General features: G+C 42.6%; 4 protein-coding genes across 4 annotated transcripts; all 4 read right to left on the reverse strand.

Moving 5' to 3' along the window:
- Nucleotides 1-561: 561 nt before the first annotated feature.
- LOC108121376 (trypsin delta-like) lies at nucleotides 562-2,513 on the reverse strand. Its single transcript, XM_017235422.3, has 2 exons — nucleotides 2,129-2,513; nucleotides 562-2,064 (listed from the first exon to the last, which is right to left on the reverse strand). The coding sequence occupies exon 2, from the start codon at nucleotides 1,955-1,957 to the stop codon at nucleotides 776-778; it is 1,182 nt and encodes a 393-aa protein (XP_017090911.2). The 5' UTR covers nucleotides 1,958-2,064; nucleotides 2,129-2,513; the 3' UTR covers nucleotides 562-775.
- Nucleotides 2,514-2,830: 317 nt separating this feature from the next.
- On the reverse strand, nucleotides 2,831-3,712 carry LOC108121379 (trypsin iota-like). The gene is made up of 2 exons (XM_017235426.3): nucleotides 2,923-3,712; nucleotides 2,831-2,845 (listed from the first exon to the last, which is right to left on the reverse strand). The coding sequence occupies exon 1, from the start codon at nucleotides 3,696-3,698 to the stop codon at nucleotides 2,925-2,927; it is 774 nt and encodes a 257-aa protein (XP_017090915.3). The 5' UTR covers nucleotides 3,699-3,712; the 3' UTR covers nucleotides 2,831-2,845; nucleotides 2,923-2,924.
- Nucleotides 3,713-4,316: 604 nt separating this feature from the next.
- LOC108121353 (kallikrein-6-like) lies at nucleotides 4,317-4,760 on the reverse strand. The gene has a single exon (XM_017235391.2). It carries the CDS (start codon nucleotides 4,758-4,760, stop codon nucleotides 4,317-4,319), a length of 444 nt encoding a protein of 147 aa, XP_017090880.2.
- Nucleotides 4,761-13,870: 9,110 nt separating this feature from the next.
- On the reverse strand, nucleotides 13,871-18,459 carry LOC108121424 (uncharacterized). The gene is made up of 6 exons (XM_043210901.2): nucleotides 18,306-18,459; nucleotides 16,415-16,575; nucleotides 15,803-15,944; nucleotides 15,381-15,680; nucleotides 15,160-15,274; nucleotides 13,871-15,095 (listed from the first exon to the last, which is right to left on the reverse strand). Exons 2-6 carry the CDS (start codon nucleotides 16,464-16,466, stop codon nucleotides 14,952-14,954), a joined length of 753 nt encoding a protein of 250 aa, XP_043066836.1. The 5' UTR covers nucleotides 16,467-16,575; nucleotides 18,306-18,459; the 3' UTR covers nucleotides 13,871-14,951.
- Nucleotides 18,460-18,713: the final 254 nt, after the last annotated feature.

Genomic DNA, 18,713 nt, shown 5'->3' on the forward strand with positions numbered 1-18,713 from the left:
GATCTTGATTTTGTCAGCCCGAATGTGGCGGTTGCACTTGCCACAAATGGATGCAGCACCCGGAGAAGCAAGCTACTACTCCTGGCATCTTATAAATGGTGTCATGAGGGGACTCTTCATCACGGCTCGGTGGCATGGCTTCCTGCTTACCTGCCATTTGTCATTGGCTTTTTGTGGGCCGACCAAAAAATAAACTTTAATTAACTTAAGTACATGGCTGCAGGCCACATGATTGGGTTTATATTCCAGTATACGAAGTGGCATTAAATTTGTTTAATTATTCTTAGGATGCCATTTAAAAATTGTATTATTTTTATTTTAAATTTTGAAAACTTTCAACTTAAAAAGATCTTTTGAGGTGTTGATTCCAGGGTATATAAGCTTTGAGTTAGTTGATTTTTTATTCCATTCTTTTTTCTGTTTGACTTGACCAGAATGAATAATGCAACTGTCCAACGGCTATTGTAGGAGACATTTGCATGTCCTGCCTAGGACACACTGAGTGCAGCCCTAGGATTGTGGTTTCTGCGAGAAAACCAAACACACGACGCTGTAACGAGCTTAGGCTGACCATCAAAGTGGGTGTGATGCACCTTCTTTTTGTTTTCATTAGGGCCTGTCCACCTTGTTACATTTTAATAACTCAATTAGGCTACATTTCAGGTTTCAAGTGAAAGATTAAGTCACATTTTTCATAAAAGTTTACATTACGTATATGGATATTATTAATCTTAATGGTATAATATATGTAGATAATATAGGTGTTTCTTGAAAATTAAAATCCTTGTATCGTCGTAGCATCGGCTTCCGTTGGTTGGGCTTCTGTAGGAGTTGGATCTGTTGAAGTGGTAGAAGTAATAGTACTTGTAAGAGTGGTAAAAGTTGTGGGAGTGATTTCAGAAGTGCTTGTAGTGGAGGAATCCGTTGAACTGCTCGATGAGCTACTTGTAGTACTAGTGGAGCTACTACTAGTGCTTGTAGAGGAGGAATCCGTTGAACCACTCGAAGAGCTACCTGTACTACTAGTGCTACTAGGGCTACTAGTACTACTACTACTAATACTACTACTAGAGCTACTACTAGTGCTACTACTACTAGAAATTGTGCTGCTAGAGCTTCCTCCAGAAGTCGAAGAAAACGTTGTACTCGTCGAAGACTCGGTTGTTGAAGAATCGTCCTTGGTGTTGTCAGCTAGCCAGCTCTTGAATTCAAGCACGTTGGCATAGACATCCGCATCGTTGGTGCACCCGCCCTTAGAGAGTATGCCCACTAGCTTTTTGTCCTTGACCAGCGGAGCCCCTGTGTCGTAGGTGCACGCTCCCACTTCGGAGTCCCAGGTGCAGAGCGTTAGGTCCGAGATGCCGTTGTCCCAGAGTCCGAACCAGCCCCCGAGATCCGAGGCGCAGTCTTCCTGATCGTAGACATACGTCAAGCCGATCCGCAACCTACTCGGCCGGCTGCCGAAGCATCTGTTCAACCAGCTGGCCCACCAACAGGTGGATCCCCAGCCAGTGACCTGCAACTGAATATCGCTCTTTGGCACTTTGTCGGTGATCTGAATTGGCTTGATGGAGGAGGAGATCTTCAAAGGTTCACAGAGCTTCAGGATCGCTAGATTGTTGTCGAATCGCCAGCTGGAGTAGGAGGGATGGCTGATCACCTTGCAGACCTTGGCCGAGGTACCTCCAGAGTTCAAGGATGTGGTCCCGACTCGCACTTTGATGGACCTCTTCGAGTATCCCGACACGCAGTTGGCCGCCGTCAAAACAAAGCTCTTCTTGATGATCGCGCCACTGCAGGCGTTGGTTCCATCCAAGATGATGGCCGCCTGGTAGGGCACCTTGCTGATCTCCACTGAAGACCCTCCAACAATTCGGGTAAGATTGGACAACGACGGGGGACGTCCTTCCGCCACAGTCCACCAAGGCAGTGCCACTAGAAAGATAGGTAGCCACATTCTGAGTCAACTGTTTTGGACTTGAACGGAATAGCTCTTTTATAGGCCAACTGAAGCCTTATCGACATAGGTATTTAAGCCAATTTTAGGCTTTCAGCTAGCTTTATCTAATGGGGAAGTGAACTGGTAATTAGTTTTCCTTTAAAATATGTATTTTAATCATTATATTACTATTTTGAAATGGGTTTAATTGTTTCTTGCTTTTGTACTTCAGTCACTTGATGTGGCCAGACAAGTTGACGCAGATATTTGGGCGGGCGGAGCATGTATTCCGGCTGACGGTGCCCACAATGTTTTTCGGGAAGTCGATGGGAGCTCCCATGTTGTAGGAGCAGGCACCCTTCTCAGCGTTCCAGCGCATTCATTCGGTCGTGCGCTTCTTCTTTTGTAGATTCCGCGGAGACAAGCTTTGTGGAGAGGCAAGCTTATGGACCACCACCCGGCCGCGGTATAACCAAGGCCTCCTAATCCTCACAGAGAGCTGGAGAGGGTTGCAGAACCGCAGCAGGGAAAGTTTCTGACCGTGTCTTTTGATCAACGTCTGGTCAAAGAGTGAAATATCACAGTTAGGATTCAGTCACAGACGGCGACCTCGGATTCTTTGGAGATGCGTTGACGCACTTGGTCGCACTCAGAATGTACTTAATAAAGAAGATGGCCCCGGACAGTTGTGGAGCTACAACAGCACCAAGATTCGCAGCCGGGGAGACATGGTGACTAACTGGATTGGAAACAAGCGAACCTGGAGTTCTTAAGAATGTTGAAGCGAGTCTGGGAAATGAACTAGATAACCGTGACAATCAACTTGTTTTTGGTTTATGGCCAAAAGGGGCGTTCTGAGTTTTTAAATCTACAACTGCTTTCACTTTCCACAACTTGAGATCTTTCCTTTAAAAAAAAAATAATGAAATATTTTGAGTTTTATGATTTTATTTAACTTATCCATTAGATACATAATAACTTGCATTCATTCTTTTGTGTTGAGATCCAGCCAAGTATTGTGATTCACCAAACTGGAGTACACCTCCGGCTTGTTGGAGCAATCGCCCTTAGAGAGGATGCCTACCAAGTGATCGTTGCTGACTAGTGGGGAGCCCAAGTCGTAGGAGCAGAGCTTGTCGCTCTTGGTGGTGCAGATGTTTAGGTCCGTGACGGCCTTGCGGAAGTACTGCAAAAATCCCTTCCGTTTAGCCTTGCATATTGTCAGGTTTTGGAGCGGCAAGGTGGCCTTGCGTAGCACCACGGAGGCGGTGGCCCAGCAGGAACTCGAGAGGCGGCCCCACCAGCTGATGGATCCCCAACCGCTGGCTGTGATTTTTTCCCCGGTCTTCGGCTGCTTTCTGAGCACGGAGATCGGGTTGATCTTGTCAGAGCTCGGTGCGGGCTCGCAGAGCTGCAGGAGGGCCAGGTTGCTGTCGTAAACCTTGGAGCTGAACTGCTCATGGACGATGACTTTGCAGACCCCCAGTAAGGATCCTCCTGCATTGCGAACTGCCGTGCCCAGCCGCACTCTGATGTGGCTCACCAGTATTTTCTTAACACAAGACGCGGCAGTAAGAACGTATTTGGGCTTCAAGAGAGCGCCTCCGCACTTGGCTTTTCCATGGACCTCTATCGAAGCGTGCCAGGCTGCCTGCGGGATCCCGATGGGGTCTCCCATAATGCCACAGGATTCTGGCGGTTTTCCGTGAGACGACCAGGGTAAAATGGCTAGAACAAGTATCCAGGTTATGCGAAGCATTTTCAATATTGGAGTTTCCACTCCATCATTCACTTCTATTTATGGAAACTCTGTGGGTTTCAATTTTCTACATCCAAAAGGGTTACAAATTTGGAATCGATTTGTGATTTCCATGCGTTGCTATTATTTAACTGGGGAATACTAATATTATGAAATTCGAGTTGCAATGAATAAGTCTGGATAGGGCATGCCAATCTCCCTTTTAAATGGAAGACTAGATGTTGGATATAAAGTTGGTTGTTTCATGATTCTATTCAAACATGATTCACAAGTTTCAAGTTTCTAAAAATCTTTTTAAAACTCATAGGCATTTGGATCTTTTGGTAGGTTACTGCTTAGTCTTCAAAGTTAATTTTTGTACATATCTCCAAACTACTGATGACTTCAAAAAGGCGTTGTTTAAAAGAGGCATCCGAAGCAGTTTATTGAGGCATGTCAGGAATTCTTTGACTAAAACACCCTGACAGTAATTTTAAAACAATGGGTTATTGTTTTAGTTTATTTAGTTTTATCTAGAATTTAAAAGTGAAAAAAGTAAGTAACATTTTAATAGGGTACAGGAAACCGAAAGCGAAGTCTAGACAAATTGTATAACTTAAATCTTATTACTGAAACCCTTTACTCAGTATTCGCCTCCAGCCAAGTTTTGTATTGTACCACACTCGTATAGACATCCGGCTTCGAGGAGCAGCTTGGGTTGGTAAGTATTCCAGCCAGTTGTCCTCTGGAAATCAAGGGCGCTCCTAAGTCCTTGTCGCAGGCGCCTAAGATTTTGTTTTGGGCACAAATCGTCTCAGTAGCAAGGGCAGCTTGTAAAGCACTATTGTCTAATGCCTTCGAGCATTCGTCTTTGCTAATGATAGCTTCCTCAATGACGGAAAGATGATAAAAGAAAATTGATTTGCGCCAAGTAGCCACCTTGGCTAGTGAGTTAACCTTCGGGACGATGCCGGCCAGCGGGGCTTCCTCAATATTCCTGGATAGCTTCAATGGTTCCGAAAGCTTCAGCAAGGCCAGGTTGTTCCTTTTGCTTACAGGTTCATATTTCTCGTGAATGATCATCTTGGCGGCACTGATCGGGGTCGCCCAACACCTCTTATTGGATCCTGCTAGAACTGTGATTTTTGAAACAGGATATCCATAGAAACAGCTGGCAGCTGTCAGGATGTATAGAGGGGAGTAGACAGCTCCAGAGCACGATGCAACGCCAACGATTCTGATGGAAACCTGCCAGGGAGCCGTCGCGGAAAAAATGGTACGGTCGGAAGGTTCTCCAGAAACCAGGAGAGGCAATAAAGCCAAGTGAATAATAAACAGATACTGGATCATATTTGCTGACTGCATTCAGAGTAGAGGGTTCGACCTTTTATATAGGGACTAAGCTTTTCCAAGTCTTATCACTGAAGTAATGAGTTATTCATTTTCGTATTTATCTTATGGGTTGAAAGGAATTTTGGGTTAATTTAAAAAGGTCTATCTTTCACATTTGTTGTTCAGTGAAATCGTTAATCTCTGCTGCCAAATTAAACTGCATAATTCAAGCAACCACGTACTATATAGTATATATAGTAGATACCTTCCGATTAGAGCCGTTTTCACCCTTCGCTGGCCAGCGTCATCGAAATGTTCACCAGCCATTACCCTAAGCCGCTTAAATCATTTGAATAATTCTCACGCAGCGCAAAAAATGTGTGTGACTGAAATATAGTCGGACAGTTCCATCATCTGATATTTGTATGCTGGTATTTATGAGATTTCACATGAATGGGAATTTAAATCTGGGCAATGTTTAGCAAAATGTTGAAATAAATACATTTATAACTGGATGCTGGATGGCAGAGGACAAGCGAAATATTGGTAACAAGTTCGGGGCTTCTGGGTGATGGGGTTCAGCAGGGTTAGAGGGAAAACAAATAAACATTTTGCCGGAGAGGGAAGGGGTCATACTGGCGGATTAAAATAGATTACAACTGAATTATTTGATAATGCCCCAGCAGATGCAACACATCGCACTGGTTTGTCTCGCTTTGCGTCCTGCGTTTAATTTCCATCAATGCGAAAATCATTTTTGGTTGTCTGGACTTTTTTGTTCGCTTTAGGATCCTGGGCCTGGGATCCTGTTTCCCATTTGCCACTGAAACTAGGTTTTTTATGCCAGTCTGTGGTAAAAAATCAGTGTTCGGAAGCTTTTTGTAAATATTATTCTGGATTGCTTTCTTTAGGCCATGCGATTTAATTGATTTTATTTGCTGGAAATCAGGCAGGAGATTAACGTTAGATGGGATTTTTATGCTTCTCATGTAATGATTTCCTATTTTTTTTAAAGAGCAGTTTGGCAGGATTGTTGATGCCGTAGACGGTCCATCGGAATGGCCATTTGGAGCTCCCGCCAGCTGCTCCTTCATCTCAATCAGCCTTTGGCTCATACATAACCCAGCAAATCCTTTTCCAGCTCGTGACAGTCGCTGGCATCGTTGCCAGTTTTCACACCAACAACAATTACTCAAACCGTTTACTGTCCTTGTCCCTGCACCCTGACCTGTATTTCCAAACAGCTCCCCCCGGATCCCCCTGCCTCTTCCAAACATTGGGCCAAACAATCGTTGACAAAAATATTTGCATGCACTTTGGGTGCACTTGTCTGAATCTGAATCCGAATCTGAATCGCTGTTGGTGCCACTGGGTGTTGCCACTCTGCATTGTTGCCGCATTAAATATGCAACACCTATGACAGCAAGCCGCTTGACATTTGCCCGTTTGGAGCATTTTAGCCATTTGGAAAAACGAATTCCCAAACTAGAACTACTAGCACCTCCTCCCCGCCAATTTGCTGCTAAATTTGTCAAAAAAGCCTTGCCCGAAACTTGGTCGGCACAAAAATTATGACTTCCGCAATTGTTCAAACAAAAGGCGACTAATGTAATGCAAAAGTGTGACCCCGGACAGTTCAAAAGGCAACTGTTGCTCTTGAAACCAACCAGAATCCATCCCTGCCCCGAAAACTCCTCACACACACGGCAAAGTTTTCAAATAGAAAATGTTTAATTTCCCCAAAGACAACGTCGATGCTCCGCTTCTGATGCTCCTGCTGCTTCAGCTCCTGCTTTTGGAAAACGCAGCGTTTTCCCAGCCAAGCCAAGGAAACTTTCTTACATATTTTACAATAGAAAGTGTGTGTGGGAGTGTGTGTATGCTGGGCCAAGTCAGTGTGGGTGCAACAGTGCAGCCGAAAAAGTTTCTCCTTTCCGGGACGAAAAGTTAGCTAAGACAAATTCCCACCCTCGTGGGTGGGTGGATGTTTTGAAGACCCCACCTGCCCGGCTTCCGAGTCGAACTTGTTAGTTTGCTATATAGCGTTGAAAATTATATTATTTTAAACTTTTCAAATGTCACCAGAGAGTCAGAAATTTCGCCGAACGTCAGTGACAAATTCTTGTTGTTGCCGTTCTTGTTTCCGCCGCCCGCCGTCCTGGCCCAACTTCATTGTGTTCGTTAATTAAACATGTTGCCCCAATGAAACGCACAATAAATCGAACTTCGTGCCAGAGACGCTCGTGCTCTGCTGAAAAACCAAATTGAAAATTAACTGCATTATCTGATCGAATGCGATAATTAAATGTGGCAATCATCACATGAGCAGGTCAATCAAGCGCCGCCTCAATCATCCCACATTTTACAAATGCATAATAACGACGGGCAACATAATAATGCATTTTCATGTAATACATTAATTGATAAAGGTCTAAAATAGAACAAATAAAATCAATAGTATGTGCGATCCATGATTTTTAAATGCAGTTACTTTAAATCAAATAATAATATGTATCTGTGAATCCTCTGTGATAGTTTCCAATACCATTATCATATACCATCCATTCCAAAGTCTATATTTTTCCTAATACTTATCCGATTCTTAAACGGAATACCTTAAACGGTTGGTAGTTCGATTCTCAATCAATCTGCATTAAAATATGAAAACATATTTTTTTAGATTTTTTGTAAAATTTTCTGGAGGACCCCCTTCGAATTTTGAAAAATGCATGGGGAGCCATATATGGTCCACAGCGATAGCTATATCTTTGCCAATTTTCATCCGATTCTTGAGCGGAGTACCTTAAACGATTGGTGGATCGATTCTCAATAAATCTGCATTAAAATCTAGAAACAAATTTTTTTTTTGATTTTTTGTAAAATTTGCTGGAGGACCCCCTTCTAATTTTGAAAAAATGCATGGGAAGCAATATATGGTCCACAGCGATAGCTATATCTTTGCCAATTTTCATCCGATTCTTGAACGGAATACCTTAAACGATTGGTAGTTCGATTCTGATTCAATCTGCATTAAAATCTAGAAACAAATTTTTTTTTAGATTTTTTGTAAAATTTTCTGGAGGACCCCCTTCGAATTTTGAAAAGTGCATGGGGAGCCATATATGGTCCACAGCGATAGCTATATCTTTGTCAATTTTCATCCGATTCTTGAGCGGAGTACCTTAAACGATTGGTGGATCGATTTTCAATAAATCTGCATTAAAATCTAGAAACAAATTTTTTTTTAGATTTTTTGTAAAATTTTCTGGAGGACCCCCTTCGAATTTTGAAAAATGCATGGGGAGCCATATATGGTCCACAGCGATAGCTATATCTTTGCCAATTTTCATCCGATTCTTGAGCGGAGTACCTTAAACGATTGGTGGATCGATTCTCAATAAATCTGCATTAAAATCTAGAAACAAATTTTTTTTTTGATTTTTTGTAAAATTTGCTGGAGGACCCCCTTCTAATTTTGAAAAAATGCATGGGAAGCCATATATGGTCCACAGCGATAGCTATATCTTTGCCAATTTTCATCCGATTCTTGAACGGAATACCTTAAACGATTGGTAGTTCGATTCTGATTCAATCTGCATTAAAATCTAGAAACAAATTTTTTTTTAGATTTTTTGTAAAATTTTCTGGAGGACCCCCTTCGAATTTTGAAAAGTGCATGGGGAGCCATATATGGTCCACAGCGATAGCTATATCTTTGTCAATTTTCATCCGATTCTTGAGCGGAGTACCTTAAACGATTGGTGGATCGGTTTTCAATAAATCTGCATTAAAATCTAGAAACAAATTTTTTTTTGATTTTTTGTAAAATTTTTTGGAGGACCCCCTTCGAATTTTGAAAAATGCATGGGGAGCCACATATGGTCCACAGCGATAGCTATATCTTTGCCAATTTGCATCCGATTCTTGAGCGGAGTACCTTAAACGATTGGTGGATCGATTCTCAATAAATCTGCATTAAAATCTAGAAACAAATTTTTTTTTTGATTTTTTGTAAAATTTTCTGGAGGACCCCCTTCGAATTTTGAAAAGTGCATGGGGAGCCATATATGGTCCACAGCGATAGCTATATCTTTGTCAATTTTCATCCGATTCTTGAGCGGAGTACCTTAAACGATTGGTGGATCGGTTTTCAATAAATCTGCATTAAAATCTAGAAACAAATTTTTTTTTGATTTTTTGTAAAATTTTTTGGAGGACCCCCTTCGAATTTTGAAAAATGCATGGGGAGCCACATATGGTCCACAGCGATAGCTATATCTTTGCCAATTTGCATCCGATTCTTGAACGGAATACCTTAAACGATTGGTAGTTCGATTCTGATTCAATCTGCATTAAAATCTAGAAACTAATTTTTTTTTAGATTTTTTGTAAAATTTTCTGGAGGACAGAATTTCGAATTTTGAAAAATGCATGGGGAGCCACATATGGTCCACAGCGAGAGCTATATCTTTGCCAATATTGATCCGATTCTTGAGCGGAGTACCTTAAACGATTGGTTATTCGATTCTAATTCAATCTGCATTAAAATCTAGAAACAAATTTTTTTTTAGATTTTTTGTAAAATTTTTTAGATGACCCCCTTCAAATTTTGAAAAATGCATGCATCCGATTCTTAAACAAAACGATTTGTGGATCGACTTTAGCTTTTGAATTACGTTTTTCTCTGCCAACTCGCTGACAATCTGATCCAATTGAAAGCCGCTTTATTCCCATTCCCCGGAAGGCCATTACAATCTAAAACTGTCGCAAAATGTTACAATGCGATCAAAGCAAAACTCCAGCAAGCGCCGGCAAAGAAGCGACACAATGGGGCGACATGGAAGCTGCCTCACAGTTATGGGGCACAATCAAAGCAGTTGCAACAGTAGCAACATCAGCAATTGCTGCCACTGCTGCTGCTGGCGGTGTCGGCAACGCTTTTTGCCTTTTAGAGAGTTTTGATGGCACCCCGCCCATTCGGCCGCCAGTCGCCATTCGCCAACTAGCTGGAGGGCAGGCAGCCATCCGGGCAGCCAACAAGTGTTTAGCGTTTTGTTTTCAGTGCAATTAAAAAGGCGCCTACACGCCTGACACGCCCCTCAAGTGTTTGGCTGCCGCTGCTGTTGACAAACAGCTAAAGGACACACAGGGTGCGATGGTGTCAGAGGGGTTAGGTGGGGGTGGTTGTAGAGGGATGGGTGGCATGTGGTTTGCCGTCAACACTCGAGCTTTGTTTTTTAGCTGCCGCCAGAGCGCGAGAAAATTTGTGTCTCGTCTTTCTGTTTCATTTTTTTGCAGCTTCTGTCGCCTGGGGATATGCAGCACAAATGGCTGGCACCGTCAAGCACTGCGTATACGTAATCTACTGGGTAGGGGTTCCACATTGCGTATACGTAACGTGGGAGGGGTAACAGACTCGTCGGCAGTTGCACTGAATTATGCTAATTCGACTCGTTTAATGCACAATAATTGCAGTTTGCAACATTGTGCTGCATGTCATCACAGAAGTGACACGCTCAAATGCCGAATAAAAGCCAAAAAATCGACCTGAAATGGTAGACTTTGGAAATAATTTAATAACTTTTAAGGCCAACAAAAGACGTCAGTCCAAAAGGAAGGCCTAAAATACGCTTGAATTATTCAAAGCATGTAACTGATGAAGCAGAAACGAGACGAGAACCAAAAACTAGAACTCCAATTTCAATGTTTGAGTATTTTTGAGTGCTACGTGTTATAGATATATGCATCCCAGGCAGGCTGGCAGCATTCACCACAAGTGCGTTTCGAACGACAGTCAACAAAATATTTAAAAAAATAATAATTATATTTAAGTGTTAGTCATACAAAATTACATACTAATATATAGGTTTAAGTTAAACAGGAGCTTAGATTTTAAAACCATTTAAAGTTTAATATTAATGATAATAGTCATTTCTTTTCTCTTAGTGCATTTTTGTGTGTGCCGGCTAGTGCATTGCCTATTATGCTACCAAATGAAAGTGGTAATAAATTGGACAAGATGTTGCCATAAACCACACCACGACAAGCCACAGCAGGCTTAGCTAGACAGGCCCATCGACCATTGAGCGTCCAGCATCCAACATCCAGCATATAGCCATATTGCCATCCCGTATAGCCAGGAATTGCAAATGCAACGCATGCAGTCGCCTCATCTGTAGTTGCAAGTTGCTGCTTGCAGCTTGCAGCAGGAGTAGCCGTAGCAACCAACATGATTATCATGTACGGAATGCATTCGAAACCCCAGCCAGCTGGCCAACAGCTGACATAGCCACCCCACCGCCCTCTTAGCTGCTTTTCGGCAACCACCTATCAACCACAAGCGCATTTATGGCCATCAGCCTGGTCGGTCAGGGGCCGCACTGACCTGCCTGGAGAGGGCCAGGTCGTGTACCCATTTAATCTCTCCAAGTGACTTGCAATTGAAATATAAACGAAAATAACTCAAAGTGAATATGATGTGGGGTGTACACTGTACACTGTACACAGCAGCAGCAGCAACGACACGTAAATGCTTCTAAATGCTAAATGCATCGAAGCTCAAAGAGTGGATGCCTTCCAGTTATTAAATATGCTTAGTAGCTTACCAAGATGGCCAGGAAAGCAACAAGCATCAAGGCTAATTGCGTGGCAGTGCTCAGACTTTCAGTCATGTTAATAGCCATAACATTGTCAGAACAATATCGTGATTACTCGGATTTCAATGTTTAGTTTAATTCTCATTAATATGCAGATTAGTAACGGATATTGTTTGATTTTGTTTGATATCGATATAAATTCATAACGCTGTCGGGATGGTCTGGTTTATTAATAAGACACTGCATTACGTATACGTAGTGTGGGCATTGGATTTAAAACAGCGTTTATCCTGATAGTTGGCTGGTGTCCCTGTTGTTGTTTAATATTTGTGTTTCGCGACAATCTCAGCCGGCAAAACAATCAAGCTCGGACAAAGTTGTTGAAAACTTTTCCCACTCACTTTGATGCTGGGTTTTGTTTGTGTTTTTCTACCGGATAGGATGGGATAGGATGCGATAGGATTTTTATGTAAAACATAATTGCAGATTAGTCGCTGCGGAAATGTGCAAATAAAAGCAAAAGCGAACGGCCACCAAAAGGATGCTGCTGGGATGCAGCTTCCAAACGGAGCTAAAAAAAAATCAAAATGTAATCGTTCTGTTGCCGCTTAAAGAGGATTAAACATGGCAGGATTCCGACGGGGAGGAAGGACATGTGGGAGGCAAATGAATGAATGCCAGGACACAGGACGCAGGACAACAGGAAGTGGAAGGGAAACGCTCTGAATGGCACTCAACACTTCTCCGACTAGATGCGGACTGTCAATTTGCTTGCAACACTCACGTCCCCACAAAAGATACTTTCAATTAATTAAGAACCGAAAAGGGGGTCTCCGTTGCCCTAGCAGAGAGAAACGATTTCGAATCGTTAGCTCAAGATACAAAATATGACTTTGAATTATATGACTTGCCCCCGGGCATCGGGTGAAGGTGGCAGGGATCCGTTGCATTTCGCCTATTTGCACAACAAATGAAGTTGAAAATGACTCCGGGGAGAGCTGTGAGCTGCCACTTCCTCTACTGCCCCCCACTCTAAATGGAATCGTAAATATTTGAACTGCAATCGAGATACCTGTGTCCCAACTGGAGGCCACCTCCCCTCCTGGCTCTGTTATTGATTTGTTAAGCACTTGCTTCCGAGCTCAAAAATGCCTCGCATCGTCTCTCCCATGAAATGCAATTCCAAAATGTGATTGCAAAGGCTACTGAAAATGTCCAGCCAATATGTAGGTTTATTTTTCAATGGCCAAAAAATAATATTTATCCCTGAGGTACATTTCAAAGGGAAATAAATCTTTGCGAAATTAAATTTTTAGAACTTTATGATAGATTAGAACGAAAGCTCTTCGGGATTGTGATGAAAAATTAAAATGTCATCAAAAGTAACTCACACAGCTAGCTTGAGTTTCTGTCTTTTGACAGAAAGTAGTAATCCCGAAATGCCTTTTAGCCAGGCATGTAAATTAACTTATCCCGCTGACTGTGGTCATTATGCCTGGCAGGAAATCAATTTCCGACCACGATTTCCAGCTCGAAATGCAAATCCAAAGCCCGCCGCTGGCCACCTATGATAACTGTAATTATTACACCCAACAGGCAGCGATTCCAGCTTCCGTTCACATGTCCTTGAGCCTAGCGCCGACCTTATAAATTAGCTGCCAGGCGAGAAGTCAACTGTTGGCGAGGTCGTCGTCGTCCTCGTCGTCGCTGGTCTAATGAACGCACCACATAAACATAAATTATGGCCAGCCTCGGTGTGGCGGGACCCCGACCCCCGTCTCCCTTCTCCTTCCGCATCTGGCTTGGCCTCTTGCAGGATTCTGTGCTAACCCCTTCTGGTAGCCAGCACTGGCATATTTGCGCAGCATACTTTTGGGCGCCGGGTGGGGCGCGATGCATGGCGCGTTTTTGGCTGCGCTCGCTGGGTTTTCCAGATCCTGCAGTAAAAAGCATTTTTTGGCACGGCACTCATTCGCTTTTTATACTCTTCAAATGGGTCTAAATTAATTTGGGGAACTGCCTTTAAAAAAATATTTTTATATTGGACATTTTATAAGAAAATATGAAATACAATTTCTGAATATGATATCAGCCAATTAATTCGCATAATCTTAAAAATCCTCCACTCCAACTGTTATTTATTTTTCACCGATTTATTGAAAAATGTAAGGGTATCCCTTGGTTTGATATTTAATGTTTTACCCAGCCCTCTTGGCCATTTTCCCTTTTATTTCCCCGCTTTTCTCACACTCCCCTTTTTGTTAATTTATTTTCTCGTTTTTTATTATTTTTTCTTTGCAAATGCATTTGTGTGTTTTACTTAAAATAAATGTTACTCTTTAATCATAATATATATTCACAGTTTTTTGTAAGTTATTGTGAGTGTGGGTGTGTGGGGGTGTAGGTGTGTTGGTGTGTGTGTATTTAAGTTAAACTAATATTTATTTATAAGTATACTTCCGAACGCTTCGCCGCGGCATTATCAATCGAATATATATGTATTGTATATATTATGTATTTTTTAAAAGTATTTACAGAGTGTGAAATAAATATATACGCTATCCACTAAATAATTTATAAAATTCCCGTTCATAGAAATGCACTTTCTTTTAAATATAAAGTTATTGCCGATATGTGAGCCAATCCGCTGGGGATACTTCTTGTAGTTCTATATCTTCTTGTGCGCATAGAAGTGGGTGGTAAAAGGAGTGAGGGTTGGTGGGAGAGGGCTGCAGCTAACAATGATTTGTGGAACTTAGGGGTATTACATCTAATGGGTGTTTACGCCTACACTTAAAGCCTGGACAACTTGCAACAAACTCAACGCAACGAAACTCTAGTATTGCACGAAAGAAGGGCCAACAACACGTAACTCTGTCTGCCGCACACACTGATTCAACACTGATTCTAACTATCTAGCCTATATCATCTATATAGTAACACACACATGTCCGCACATATACTCCCCAGATCCTCCGATCCGATCTCCTCTCCATATATGTGTCTTTATGCATTCTGGTATACATACTCGTAACATACTTAACATTTACTTTACCGTATAGCTTAAGTTTCTTGACTGCCCGGCCTCGACATCCTGGGTACTATCTGTTTCTCTATGGATTTCTGGATTACTGGATTGTTGGATTATTGGTGTGGCCTAAACTGACTGCCAAAAGTATGCAAGAGCAACAGCAACTGCGTGTGGAATTCCATCGGTGTGACGTGTGGGGGAAACCTTAACTATTATTCCATTATTTCTCCATTTTTTCTCATCTCAGTAGCATCGTTAATTTCCGTTTGGTAAGACTGGTTTGCGCCGTGTTCCACTCGACTGTGTGGATGCCATCTATCTGGTACCTCTGCTGGCCAGCAGCGAGAGTACTGTTCCGGCCACCAAAATGCCAAAACTGCTCTGCATCGAACGATTAGAACCGTTTCCCTCGCCGTCCCGACAGATGCCCGGATTGCGGGTAAAGTCCTCGCAGTAGATCTATGCAGTCGAGGGGAGAGACTATAGATCCGGAATGGAGGAGGAGGCACCCCCATGTACTCACCTTGGTCAGGCTATTGGCGTATTTGTCGACCAGTTCCCGGGTGAATTTGGCAGCCTCGTTACCGCAGATTTTGCGGGCCGCGTTTTCAGAGCAATCCACGAGCTCATTAATGGAGCTGCGAAACAAAACCAGGCATAGAAACAATATTAGAAATGCAAAATCTAATTAAAAGGCTTCAATGGCTGATTGTTGGATTATATTTAGAATTATTTATCACTCACCAACAAATGGTTTTGATGTTCTCGTTGAGAGTGCCGTTCTCCTGACTTTCCTGGTTCTTGCTGGGCTTCAGGAACACCATGGTCTCCTTGTAGCGATTGGCGCAGACCGCGTACTCCTTCTTGGCCATCTCAGAGCAGGGTATGTGCTTAAGGTACTCGTCCTGGAACTCGCCCTTGTTGCACAGGTCACGGATGAACTGGTTGGTGCCGTGGTAGAGCTTGTTGAACTGATTCCGCTGCTGAAGGTCCATGCACCGCCTGGTATAGCTCTGGATGCAGCGCACCCCCTTCCGTAGTTCACTAGGCGTAGAAAAAAGATCTATGTGAAGTTCTTGCAAATACTTGGCGACTGCTTGGGAGGAGGAGAAGGAGGATTGGGATTCGAGGAACGCCGACCAGATCGACTTTTGGGGGCCACTTACTGACAAAGTTTGTCCAGGTCCTCCTTCTTGGCAGGACCAATCGAAAACTCCGACGTTAAATGCAGCATATCAAGTGGTTCGGCGCACTTGCTGAACTCCTCCTGGCCGCATTCCTCCGAGCTGGCCACCGCCAGGAGCAGGGCTGGAACGGAAATTCGAGAAAGGAACTGAATATAGTGGGCGAGAGGAGACAAATAAACAAACAAACAAAAAGCAGAAACACTGGAATAGTAGTGTGTGCTCTAGCTGAAAGCTAAAAGGCAATCTGAGACTCTTGGCTGTCCAGTGCCAGCAGCCAGCATCGAGTAGTAGTTGCAACAAAGTTGCAAATGTGCGTCAGGGGTAATAAAGTTAAACGTAAGTGAAATTGGCATTTCATAAATTTTTCGCCCAACTTTCTGCCATGTCTGTGTCTCTATCCGGTGTAATCTATAGCGGAATTGTCTGTCCAAGAGTTGACTGACGTATCGGGTCAGCTTTTCAAGGGCCAGATAACCCGGACCGCATGGTAGTTGCAATATAAATCAGGCCATATTTCTAATTAAATTTTTTTTCTAATCTTGTCCTCTGCTAATCTCGGTAGTACTTATTTTTCGCAGTGCATCCACTCACCCGAAACAACCAGCAGCGTCCAGCTCCAGTTCCAATGGCTCCAATGATGCATTTTAGCTTTTTTCTGCTCCGCTCTCCCTCTCAACGCCGCAGCTCACAGTGCAATTGTTTTCGCAAGTGCAGTTAAGTGCACTTACTCTCCGTGACGTCACAGTAACTGGCTTTGGTTAGAACAATAAATCGATGCAAATAATTAATAACCAATGACAAAGTTGTATGCGCAAATATTTATAGAAAATTATAGAAAATTATAGGCTTGGGCGACTTGCAGCGAGTGCAGAGGTCTGTTTATTATGTATTGCACGATTGAGACGCAGTAACAGATCTTTTCTCTTTAGAATAAAAAATAAAATTTAAATAAAAATAAAAAAAATGAACAAACCAAAACACAAAAAAACAAAAAAGGCGAAAGAAAAATTGATCTAAAAATACCCGAATGGTTCTGCGACAAAATAAGAGGAAAGCGAAAGCAAAGCGTCAGATGTTGTCGTGTTTTCTTTTTATTTTTTTTTTAAACAAATTGTTTAATTTGGACTTGGGACTCCTTCTAATATTTTCACCGGGTGGGCGCCTTTATTTTGTTTGCCAATTATTGCTGCAAATGTGGCGTGGACAGGTCAAAGTATAATTCCGAACAGGTTGTGTGGGTTGGTCAAGTGGCTTATGAGATTTCGGGGCCGGGCATATGATACTATCAGGTGTAATTACCTGGGACTAGTTTTTATTTAAGAAAAAAATAACTAAAGCTCTTTGTTAGAGAGGAAAATATTAAAGGAGGAAAAAAAAATCAATCAATCAAATGCAGTTTTTAATTAATATGCGCCTCCTGCTTTTGTGACTCCAGTTTCATGAACTGCCTACCCAGCTTGAAAGGTGAAAAACTATCGAGAGATTTTATTTATTTGATGAGGTAAAATTTTGCTGGCTTTGATTATGTTTTGTGGCCATTTGTGTTATTATTTGCAGTATGTAAATACAAATACTGCGCCGACAGATGCATTTAAGGCCTATAAATAAACGATACACAAACAGCGGCAGAGCAAACACTTTTCAAACGCCTCGCAACAATTTCTCGGATATTTGTTGACGTTCAAATAAATTGAAGCAAAACATGAGACGCAAACTGATTGGCACAGGTCAGGGTTTCGAGCCAGATGCGGCTGGCTGGCCAATAAATAAAAAAAGTAAACAGAAGGGAAATAGACCAAAGACTATACAGACATATAGAATCTGCACTAAAATACGATAAAGTCGACGCTGGGTCGACTTTGCATTCCAGCGGCGCAATGTGCATTGTTTTGCACTTTTAATTAGCGACACTATTGTGTCACCTGTTATGATAATTTCTTTTATCTTTGGCGGTGCATCGCAAAGACCTTCTCAGTGCATGGAAGCTCAGCTGTTAAAAGCCGTCTAATTGAGTAACGAAAACAAATCATTTAACGGCACAAAGTGCTCGGAACTCGACACTGGGAGAAAATGTGCATCATACAGCTGGGTTTATGGGCATTTAGTTCATTGAACTTTAAGTATTTGTTTTGCTAAAGATTTCAAGACACAAGTTCTTGAAATATTTCTGTAAGTTTTCTTAAGGTAGTCTGTTTGGAATTCATTTTTAATGAATGTAAATTAGCCAAGATCCAGTTTTCTTTTGGAGCAAATGAAGGCCTGTCTGGATGAAGCCGGCTACCCGTGATGCAAGAATGCAGTCGGACGCGCCTCTCAGAGCCCGATCTTCGGCGGGATCGTCGCCCTGTGCGCAAAATCCCACAACCTGTGAAGCCGAGAGCCGGTTTTTTTCGCTTCTGTTGTCCCGCCTTTGTTTATTTTTGTACATTTTTAAAGTGCCTTTGGGTATGGGTTTTAATTCGATTTGATTTGAGTTGATTACTTGAGCAGCTGGAGCGAGACACTTTCGAATGACACTGCAGCCGGAGTAGATCGGTGTCGGATCGGATCGGTTTGGATCTCGAATCTGGGAAGGAGTAAGCGCGCCGTGCGTGTTGGGCGACCGGATGGCAAAATTTAACTGAACGGCGAACTTTCAGTGGCTTCCATTCGACCAGCAAATGGCAGCCAGTGCCGATTCAGAACCGAGTAAGTGCCGAGCACTCAGGCCGAAGCCGTCACGCGAGCAACATGTTGTCGGCGGCCAGCAACATGCAATGAATGTTGCTGGCAGGTATGGCAACTGCAACAACAGGTATTTTTCGGGCCTTTCAAGTGTCTATGGGTGATAGGTGATAAGCAATGGCCATCAATTCGATAAATGATTTGAATATTTGGCTTTTAAATTAAT

The sequence above is a fragment of the Drosophila bipectinata genome, chromosome 2R, assembly GCF_030179905.1.
Source record: "Drosophila bipectinata strain 14024-0381.07 chromosome 2R, DbipHiC1v2, whole genome shotgun sequence".
Lineage (NCBI taxonomy): Eukaryota > Metazoa > Arthropoda > Insecta > Diptera > Drosophilidae > Drosophila > Drosophila bipectinata.